This window comes from Oncorhynchus masou, chromosome 11, assembly GCF_036934945.1.
Source record: "Oncorhynchus masou masou isolate Uvic2021 chromosome 11, UVic_Omas_1.1, whole genome shotgun sequence".
Taxonomy (NCBI): domain Eukaryota; kingdom Metazoa; phylum Chordata; class Actinopteri; order Salmoniformes; family Salmonidae; genus Oncorhynchus; species Oncorhynchus masou.
This window is the reverse complement of record NC_088222.1, coordinates 58,413,861-58,425,444: the sequence shown is the minus strand read 5'-3', so window position 1 is coordinate 58,425,444 and position 11,584 is coordinate 58,413,861. Positions and strand designations below refer to the sequence as shown.

Below are 11,584 nucleotides of genomic sequence, written 5' to 3'. Positions count from 1 at the left end.
TGTCCTATGCTAATTCGATTTAGACTCTGGGGTATTAATCCAACACAGCACCCTGTTCAACTAAAGCATCTAAGCTGCACTCACCAGCCTTGAGAAAAGGAAGATGAGTGGAAACAGAAGAGAGAGGTTGGGACAAGGGAGAGGGAGCACCGGAGAGGGAGCACCAAGATAAATAAATCCTGCCTCACTTTGGAAAGTAGAAGGAAGATCTGTTCAAGCCATGCTTCTCCCAGTACTTGATTATGGTGATATAATCTACATGCATGCGGCACCCTCCGCTTTAAAACCTTTAGATTCAGTCTATCATTCAGCACTGCGTTTTATCACTGGGGACGATTTTCGTGCACATTACTGCATTTTGTATAGTTATGTTGGCTGGGAGTTAAAAATCCTACAATGTGATTTTCCAGATTTTTTTTCTTCTCATTTTGTTTGTCATAGTTGAAGTGTATCTATGATAAATTACAGGCCTCTCATCTTTTTAAGTGGGAGATCTTGCACAATTGGTGGCTGACAAAATACTTTTTTTGCCCCACTGTACATGCACCCACACACACCCTCTCTCTCTTTAATACCCAGATTAACAAGATCAGTAACATAAGGATTAGTCTCCAGCCAGAGGTCACTGAGGAGAGAAATGGGGTGACTGACCTAGATGTAGAGGCAGGCTGAGGGAGAGAGAAGAGAAAGAGAGACAGAGTTCAGAGGGAGAGACAGAGAGTAGAGAGAGCGGTAGAAAGAGAGCACGAAGAAAGGCAGCAGGGAGGTTACCTCCAAATTAGCTCCATGCAAAACAACAACTATCCACTGTGTTTGGGCCAAGCTGCTGCTACTGAGATGATTGAGACTTGGACTAACACACAATTTTCCATGGGAGTATGTTAGTGGGGAGACCACCCCCCAGTGGATCAGGACTGACCTCATGGCCCGTATTCACAAATAGTCTCAGAGTCGGAGTTCTGGTCTAGGATCAGTTTTTTGCTTTATAATATCACAATGAATAAGATTGTATGGACAGGTGGGACCGAGTCCTTGATCAGCAATCCTACTGAGAGACATTTTATCAATACAGGCCGTGGGCATTTAGACATTTAGGGGGGCAGGTGCACAAGACATCCAAATGAATTATTGCCATTCATTTTGCTGAAAAATGCAATCTGATTAGACATCCCCCCCAACCCCAACCCCAACCCCATCTCTTAGCTTAGCTCTCGAAAACCAAGTGACGGGCTGCCGTTGTGTTGTTTTCTGCATTAAGGAATAGGCCCTTCATACTCTGAATTGTTTAAAGTCATGGCTAACTAGGCAACAAAATCCATTTATATCGGTAATTTGGACATGAAATGTAAAACATACTTAATGGAGAAGATTAACCTACATTGGTTTCTGTTTAAAAAATACTAGCATTTGTTAGCAGAGACTAGTTGAACAAAGTGTGGATTGTAGTCACGGTTTGTCAATAAACTGCTTTCAAGTTAAGGGAATAAATATCTAAACATGTAATTTCTCTGAACTGTCCCTTTAGGAGTTCATAGTTGGCACAGGTGGAGAAGATTACTCTTTTAATCAAAGCCATTTACTGTACAGGAGTGTTTGAATATTAGATAGAAAATTACACCATTTTGAGTCCTTGTTTTGAACAGATCAGGGTCGTAGACACCAAACGGACGAATACAGACCAAATGGGTTAGGGATTAGCTGAATTTGTCCAATAACAAACTCTAGTTTTTGTAGCAAAAAACCCATCTTTATTATTTACACTAATAAATATGACCCTGGGTTCAAATACTATTTAAAATCATTACAAATACTTTAGCTGTGCTTTATCAAGCTCTCCTGTTGCAATGGAACAAATGAAGTCACAAACGTGCTCTGCAAACCCTGCAAGCCTGGCACCCCAGGCAGGCTTAAGCCTCAAAGTATTTGAAAGAGTTTCAAATAGTATAGGAACCCAGGTCAAATTCTGTTTGAAGTCATTCCTAGTTATGTTTAAGCCTTTTACAACTGTACATACAAACACTGACCTCGTTCTACCCCAGATGGTGCTAGACAGTCATCCATCTATAACGTCACAAATATGGTGACGTTTGTTTTAAATAGAATCATTTACAGAACGGAAGGTCAAGGGATAGTCTTTCATGTCTCAGTGGTGACCTTGAAGTGAATGACGAAACTCCGGCTTACGGTCTTCCGAGACCTCGTTGTAGTGCATAAAAAATAAACTATTTTCACCGTCGGCATGGCGACTGCGCACGCACACACCCACTCTTCCCAACGTCCCCGATGAGAACCGCTACGGTTGAACCTCAACTCAATATCTGTATCCTGGCAGTGCAGCCTATGTGTTGTAGCTGAATCCATGGTGCCAAGGGCTACTGTATACATATATACAGAGCAAGGCTCAAATCCATGGTGCCAAGGGCTACTGTATACATATATACAGAGCAAGGCTCAAATCCATGGTGCCAAGGGCTACTGTATACATATATACAGAGCAAGGCTCAAAAGTCAACTATCAGGCACAGGCCTTTTAGGCTCGTTGCATAGGATCCAGGCGCTGTGTAGATCTATGTAGTCCATACATTAACCGTATGACCAGGGTGCCAGGCTTTACGTAGCCTATATGTCCATGACATGTAGCTTCACAGGCGTGAATGAGAGGAGGAGGCCAGCTCGTAGAAGAGCACGTAGGCATCACTGCTGCGGACCTGGCTGGATGACATGGGGCTCACCCTGTAGGGAGGACGCAGAGAACAAGTGTGTGTTCGTTAGACCATTGTTATAGACACAGAGATAAAGAAATATAGATAGATACAGACACAAAACAGAGCCATTAAAAACAGAGCCATTGACTCCGAGTAGTAAAATGTACACCTTAGTGATAGTATGATAATGTTAGGGGGTTATACAGGATGGAGGGTGCATCATGGCATCATTACATACCTGGAGTCATTGTAGCTGTACCACTCCCCCAGGGCTGGGTTCCTGCAGTAGGCTGTGTAGTGGCCACCCAGTGTGTTCCCAGAGTGGTTGGACACCGCATAGAGATTATACACTGCATTCACTACACACACACACACACACACACACACACACACACACACACACACACACACACACACACACACACACACACACACACACACACACACACACACACACACACACACACACACACACACACACACACACACACACACACGTGCCTGTTTTAAGCCTGATTTACAAAGAGGATGGCAAATCTATAGACTATAAAGCAAGTCAGTTGAACTGTGTGAGTGTGGGTGTGTGTACTGTATGTGCCCGGAGTTCAATGAAGCCAGTTGATCTAGTCAGTCGAGCCAGTGCTTATATTAGACCACTCAATAATCAAGAAATGGCACTAAAAGCAATTCTAAAAATATTAAAGTAGCTGGAGACAGAGTGCTCGCCTATTTACAGATCTTGTTGCGTGTGTGTGGGTACTACTTACTGCTGTTCTCGGAAGCAAATTCCCTCATGTCCAGCTCTTTGAGGGGGAAGTTGACATAGGTAGAGAGTTTACTGGTTTGGATGCGGTTCTCTGAGAAGCGCTTGAGGTCTGGGAGACAGGCTCCGTCAAGGACAAGCACATGTACAGCTCGAGCATGGTAGCATAGATACAGTAGCTATTGATAGCATAGCAGCATATATAGATATTGAAGTAGCGTTGAGCTATACCTGGCTTCCGTAGTTCAGCCGGCTACTGGGTTAACCCCAGAACCATAGACATTCATTACACTGTTTGAAACATAACATTACAATGATTTTGCCTGCAAAGTTCCTAGAATTAGTTCATTAGAAACAATTAATTCTAGCTCTGGTTATACTGTGTTATTGCTACTCTTCTACATCCTATGAAGTTGTACTACTACAAGATTGAGAGTAATTTAATTGTTGGGGGAACCAATGTTGGGGAGGCCAATATGATGGAGTAGAAAGGATACGAAGCACAAGGATCTGGGGGAACTTCTGGATGGTGAACTTCTTCGTGCATTTCCTTCTGGCTTTACACCTGCAGCATGTCTTGAGGAGAGGAAGAGAGGGTTTGGTCATTACATGTAGAAACTCAGTCTCACACACACACACCCACCCCAAGCGCAGTAGTCCCTTACCGGTTTCTCATCTCCATCCAGTACATCTTCTTTGGTGAAGAATCGCATGCAGTCTGTCAGACTCACCTCCCCTGAACCTTTCTGCGGACACAAACACCCTCAGTCAGACACAGCTTTCACTGTTTCTTTGTGTGTGTGTGTGTACGCGTCTGTGCCTGTGTCCATGCCTGAGTGTGTACGTGTGTGTACACTGACCTTAGCGATGGGTAGTGACAAGTCCCAGAATGGATCGAACACTGTGGAGCAGTAACCACACTCACTGCAGGTCAGAGAGCTCTTCAGCTGGCCAACAAACAGATCTACACAGAGAAACAGATACACGATTATACACATAGGACATTACACACACACACACACACACACACACACACACACACTTTTTCTCAGTCACTCACCGACCACTTTGCTGTCCTCTCTCTCTAGGTATTTGTTCCACATTTTCTTCCCTTTCTCATTGTCACTGTGGAGGAGACAAACACAGATCCCAGGTGAGTTTACAGTCAAACAAGTCCTCTAGAACAGACACACACTCACTCTAACATATATCCTGGGTCAGTTTACATTAAACAAGCTGTCCTCTAGAACAGACACATTCCTCTCTAATACAGATCCCAGGTCAGTTTACATTAAACAAGCTGTCCTCTAGAACAGACATATTCCTCTCTAATACAGATCCCAGGTCAGTTTACATTAAACAAGCTGTCCTGTAGAACAGACACATTCCTCTCTAATACAGATCCCAGGTCAGTTTACGGTCAAACAACCTGTCCTCTAGAACAGACACATTCCTCTCTAATACAGATCCCAGGTCAGTTTACATTAAACAAGCTGTCCTGTAGAACAGACACATTCCTCTCTAATACAGATCCCAGGTCAGTTTACATTAAACAAGCTGTCCTCTAGAACAGACACATTCCTCTCTAATACAGATCCCAGGTCAGTTTACATTAAACAAGCTGTCCTGTAGAACAGACACATTCCTCTCTAATACAGATCCCAGGTCAGTTTACATTAAACAAGCTGTCCTGTAGAACAGACACATTCCTCTCTAATACAGATCCCAGGTCAGTTTACATTAAACAAGCTGTCCTCTAGAACAGACACATTCCTCTCTAATACAGATCCCAGGTCAGTTTACATTAAACAAGCTGTCCTGTAGAACAGACACATTCCTCTCTAATACAGATCCCAGGTCAGTTTACATTAAACAAGCTGTCCTGTAGAACAGACACATTCCTCTCTAATACAGATCCCAGGTCAGTTTACATTAAACAAGCTGTCCTGTAGAACAGACACATTCCTCTCTAATACAGATCCCAGGTCAGTTTACATTAAACAAGCTGTCCTGTAGAACAGACACATTCCTCTCTAATACAGATCCCAGGTCAGTTTACATTAAACAAGCTGTCCTGTAGAACAGACACATTCCTCTCTAATACAGATCCCAGGTCAGTTTACATTAAACAAGCTGTCCTCTAGAACAGACACATTCCTCTCTAATACAGATCCCAGGTCAGTTTACATTAAACAAGCTGTCCTCTAGAACAGACACATTCCTCTCTAATACAGATCCCAGGTCAGTTTACGGTCAAACAACCTGTCCTGTAGAACAGACACATTCCTCTCTAATACAGATCCCAGGTCAGTTTACATTAAACAACCTGTCCTCTAGAACAGACACATTCCTCTCTAATACAGATCCCAGGTCAGTTTACGGTCAAACAACCTGTCCTCTAGAACAGACACATTCCTCTCTAATACAGATCCCAGGTCAGTTTACATTAAACAACCTGTCCTGTAGAACAGACACATTCCTCTCTAATACAGATCCCAGGTCAGTTTACATTAAACAAGCTGTCCTCTAGAACAGACACATTCCTCTCTAATACAGATCCCAGGTCAGTTTACATTAAACAAGCTGTCCTGTAGAACAGACACATTCCTCTCTAATACAGATCCCAGGTCAGTTTACGGTCAAACAACCTGTCCTCTAGAACAGACACATTCCTCTCTAATACAGATCCCAGGTCAGTTTACATTAAACAAGCTGTCCTCTAGAACAGACACATTCCTCTCTAATACAGATCCCAGGTCAGTTTACATTAAACAAGCTGTCCTCTAGAACAGACACATTCCTCTCTAATACAGATCCCAGGTCAGTTTACATTAAACAAGCTGTCCTGTAGAACAGACACATTCCTCTCTAATACAGATCCCAGGTCAGTTTACATTAAACAAGCTGTCCTCTAGAACAGACACATTCCTCTCTAATACAGATCCCAGGTCAGTTTACATTAAACAAGCTGTCCTGTAGAACAGACACATTCCTCTCTAATACAGATCCCAGGTCAGTTTACATTAAACAAGCTGTCCTGTAGAACAGACACATTCCTCTCTAATACAGATCCCAGGTCAGTTTACATTAAACAACCTGTCCTCTAGAACAGACACATTCCTCTCTAATACAGATCCCAGGTCAGTTTACGGTCAAACAACCTGTCCTGTAGAACAGACACATTCCTCTCTAATACAGATCCCAGGTCAGTTTACGGTCAAACAAGCTGTCCTCTAGAACAGACACATTCCTCTCTAATACAGATCCCAGGTCAGTTTACATTAAACAAGCTGTCCTGTAGAACAGACACATTCCTCTCTAATACAGATCCCAGGTCAGTTTACATTAAACAACCTGTCCTGTAGAACAGACACATTCCTCTCTAATACAGATCCCAGGTCAGTTTACGGTCAAACAAGCTGTCCTCTAGAACAGACACATTCCTCTCTAATACAGATCCCAGGTCAGTTTACATTAAACAAGCTGTCCTGTAGAACAGACACATTCCTCTCTAATACAGATCCCAGGTCAGTTTACATTAAACAAGCTGTCCTCTAGAACAGACACATTCCTCTCTAATACAGATCCCAGGTCAGTTTACATTAAACAACCTGTCCTGTAGAACAGACACATTCCTCTCTAATACAGATCCCAGGTCAGTTTACATTAAACAAGCTGTCCTGTAGAACAGACACATTCCTCTCTAATACAGATCCCAGGTCAGTTTACATTAAACAAGCTGTCCTGTAGAACAGACACATTCCTCTCTAATACAGATCCCAGGTCAGTTTACATTAAACAAGCTGTCCTGTAGAACAGACACATTACATTCCTCTCTAATACAGATCCCAGGTCAGTTTACATTAAACAAGCTGTCCTGTAGAACAGACACATTCCTCTCTAATACAGATCCCAGGTCAGTTTACATTAAACAAGCTGTCCTGTAGAACAGACACATTCCTCTCTAATACAGATCCCAGGTCAGTTTACATTAAACAACCTGTCCTCTAGAACAGACACATTCCTCTCTAATACAGATCCCAGGTCAGTTTACGGTCAAACAACCTGTCCTGTAGAACAGACACATTCCTCTCTAATACAGATCCCAGGTCAGTTTACGGTCAAACAAGCTGTCCTCTAGAACAGACACATTCCTCTCTAATACAGATCCCAGGTCAGTTTACATTAAACAAGCTGTCCTGTAGAACAGACACATTCCTCTCTAATACAGATCCCAGGTCAGTTTACATTAAACAACCTGTCCTGTAGAACAGACACATTCCTCTCTAATACAGATCCCAGGTCAGTTTACGGTCAAACAAGCTGTCCTCTAGAACAGACACATTCCTCTCTAATACAGATCCCAGGTCAGTTTACATTAAACAAGCTGTCCTGTAGAACAGACACATTCCTCTCTAATACAGATCCCAGGTCAGTTTACATTAAACAACCTGTCCTGTAGAACAGACACATTCCTCTCTAATACAGATCCCAGGTCAGTTTACGGTCAAACAAGCTGTCCTCTAGAACAGACACATTCCTCTCTAATACAGATCCCAGGTCAGTTTACATTAAACAAGCTGTCCTGTAGAACAGACACATTCCTCTCTAATACAGATCCCAGGTCAGTTTACATTAAACAAGCTGTCCTCTAGAACAGACACATTCCTCTCTAATACAGATCCCAGGTCAGTTTACATTAAACAACCTGTCCTGTAGAACAGACACATTCCTCTCTAATACAGATCCCAGGTCAGTTTACATTAAACAAGCTGTCCTGTAGAACAGACACATTCCTCTCTAATACAGATCCCAGGTCAGTTTACATTAAACAAGCTGTCCTGTAGAACAGACACATTCCTCTCTAATACAGATCCCAGGTCAGTTTACATTAAACAAGCTGTCCTGTAGAACAGACACATTCCTCTCTAATACAGATCCCAGGTCAGTTTACATTAAACAAGCTGTCCTGTAGAACAGACACATTCCTCTCTAATACAGATCCCAGGTCAGTTTACATTAAACAAGCTGTCCTGTAGAACAGACACATTACATTCCTCTCTAATACAGATCCCAGGTCAGTTTACATTAAACAAGCTGTCCTGTAGAACAGACACATTCCTCTCTAATACAGATCCCAGGTCAGTTTACATTAAACAAGCTGTCCTGTAGAACAGACACATTCCTCTCTAATACAGATCCCAGGTCAGTTTACATTAAACAACCTGTCCTCTAGAACAGACACATTCCTCTCTAATACAGATCCCAGGTCAGTTTACATTAAACAAGCTGTCCTGTAGAACAGACACATTCCTCTCTAATACAGATCCCAGGTCAGTTTACATTAAACAAGCTGTCCTCTAGAACAGACACATTCCTCTCTAATACAGATCCCAGGTCAGTTTACATTAAACAAGCTGTCCTGTAGAACAGACACATTCCTCTCTAATACAGATCCCAGGTCAGTTTACGGTCAAACAACCTGTCCTCTAGAACAGACACATTCCTCTCTAATACAGATCCCAGGTCAGTTTACATTAAACAAGCTGTCCTCTAGAACAGACACATTCCTCTCTAATACAGATCCCAGGTCAGTTTACATTAAACAAGCTGTCCTGTAGAACAGACACATTCCTCTCTAATACAGATCCCAGGTCAGTTTACGGTCAAACAACCTGTCCTCTAGAACAGACACATTCCTCTCTAATACAGATCCCAGGTCAGTTTACATTAAACAAGCTGTCCTCTAGAACAGACACATTCCTCTCTAATACAGATCCCAGGTCAGTTTACATTAAACAAGCTGTCCTCTAGAACAGACACATTCCTCTCTAATACAGATCCCAGGTCAGTTTACATTAAACAACCTGTCCTCTAGAACAGACACATTCCTCTCTAATACAGATCCCAGGTCAGTTTACATTAAACAACCTGTCCTCTAGAACAGACACATTCCTCTCTAATACAGATCCCAGGTCAGTTTACATTAAACAACCTGTCCTGTAGAACAGACACATTCCTCTCTAATACAGATCCCAGGTCAGTTTACATTAAACAAGCTGTCCTGTAGAACAGACACATTCCTCTCTAATACAGATCCCAGGTCAGTTTACATTAAACAAGCTGTCCTCTAGAACAGACACATTCCTCTCTAATACAGATCCCAGGTCAGTTTACATTAAACAAGCTGTCCTGTAGAACAGACACATTCCTCTCTAATACAGATCCCAGGTCAGTTTACATTAAACAAGCTGTCCTGTAGAACAGACACATTCCTCTCTAATACAGATCCCAGGTCAGTTTACATTAAACAACCTGTCCTGTAGAACAGACACATTCCTCTCTAATACAGATCCCAGGTCAGTTTACATTAAACAAGCTGTCCTGTAGAACAGACACATTCCTCTCTAATACAGATCCCAGGTCAGTTTACATTAAACAAGCTGTCCTGTAGAACAGACACATTCCTCTCTAATACAGATCCCAGGTCAGTTTACATTAAACAACCTGTCCTCTAGAACAGACACATTCCTCTCTAATACAGATCCCAGGTCAGTTCACATTAAACAACCTGTCCTCTAGAACAGACACATTCCTCTCTAATACAGATCCCAGGTCAGTTTACATTAAACAAGCTGTCCTCTAGAACAGACACATTCCTCTCTAATACAGATCCCAGGTCAGTTTACATTAAACAAGCTGTCCTCTAGAACAGACACATTCCTCTCTAATACAGATCCCAGGTCAGTTTACATTAAACAAGCTGTCCTCTAGAACAGACACATTCCTCTCTAATACAGATCCCAGGTCAGTTTACGGTCAAACAACCTGTCCTCTAGAACAGACACATTCCTCTCTAATACAGATCCCAGGTCAGTTTACATTAAACAAGCTGTCCTCTAGAACAGACACATTCCTCTCTAATACAGATCCCAGGTCAGTTTACGGTCAAACAAGCTGTCCTCTAGAACAGACACATTCCTCTCTAATACAGATCCCAGGTCAGTTTACATTAAACAAGCTGTCCTCTAGAACAGACACATTCCTCTCTAATACAGATCCCAGGTCAGTTTACATTAAACAAGCTGTCCTGTAGAACAGACACATTCCTCTCTAATACAGATCCCAGGTCAGTTTACATTAAACAAGCTGTCCTGTAGAACAGACACATTCCTCTCTAATACAGATCCCAGGTCAGTTTACATTAAACAAGCTGTCCTGTAGAACAGACACATTCCTCTCTAATACAGATCCCAGGTCAGTTTACATTAAACAAGCTGTCCTGTAGAACAGACACATTCCTCTCTAATACAGATCCCAGGTCAGTTTACATTAAACAACCTGTCCTCTAGAACAGACACATTCCTCTCTAATACAGATCCCAGGTCAGTTTACGGTCAAACAACCTGTCCTCTAGAACAGACACATTCCTCTCTAATACAGATCCCAGGTCAGTTTACATTAAACAAGCTGTCCTGTAGAACAGACACATTCCTCTCTAATACAGATCCCAGGTCAGTTTACATTAAACAACCTGTCCTCTAGAACAGACACATTCCTCTCTAATACAGATCCCAGGTCAGTTTACATTAAACAAGCTGTCCTCTAGAACAGACACATTCCTCTCTAATACAGATCCCAGGTCAGTTTACATTAAACAACCTGTCCTCTAGAACAGACACATTCCTCTCTAATACAGATCCCAGGTCAGTTTACATTAAACAAGCTGTCCTCTAGAACAGACACATTCCTCTCTAATACAGATCCCAGGTCAGTTTACATTAAACAACCTGTCCTCTAGAACAGACACATTCCTCTCTAATACAGATCCCAGGTCAGTTTACGGTCAAACAACCTGTCCTCTAGAACAGACACATTCCTCTCTAATACAGATCCCAGGTCAGTTTACATTAAACAAGCTGTCCTCTAGAACAGACACATTCCTCTCTAATACAGATCCCAGGTCAGTTTACATTAAACAACCTGTCCTCTAGAACAGACACATTCCTCTCTAATACAGATCCTGGGTCAGTTTACATTAAACAAGCTGTCCTGTAGAACACACATTCCTCTCTAATACAGATCCCAGGTCAGTTTACATTAAACAAGCTGTCCT

The 11,584-nt window shown here is 42.3% G+C and overlaps 1 protein-coding gene across 4 annotated transcripts in view; it reads right to left on the bottom strand.

Moving 5' to 3' along the window:
• Window positions 1-1,535: 1,535 nt before the first annotated feature.
• LOC135548882 (ubiquitin carboxyl-terminal hydrolase 2-like) overlaps window positions 1,536-11,584 on the bottom strand; it is a 42,629-nt gene continuing 32,580 nt past the window's right edge. For all 4 annotated transcript variants that reach the window (XM_064978941.1, XM_064978943.1, XM_064978942.1 and 1 more), the window contains 7 exons: window positions 4,529-4,593; window positions 4,329-4,432; window positions 4,134-4,214; window positions 3,966-4,044; window positions 3,473-3,580; window positions 2,944-3,064; window positions 1,536-2,733 (listed from right to left, as the gene is read on the bottom strand). In XM_064978941.1, the coding sequence (XP_064835013.1) occupies window positions 2,643-2,733; window positions 2,944-3,064; window positions 3,473-3,580; window positions 3,966-4,044; window positions 4,134-4,214; window positions 4,329-4,432; window positions 4,529-4,593 (649 nt within the window). In that variant the 3' untranslated portion in view covers window positions 1,536-2,642. The remainder of the gene's footprint in view (window positions 2,734-2,943; window positions 3,065-3,472; window positions 3,581-3,965; window positions 4,045-4,133; window positions 4,215-4,328; window positions 4,433-4,528; window positions 4,594-11,584) is intronic.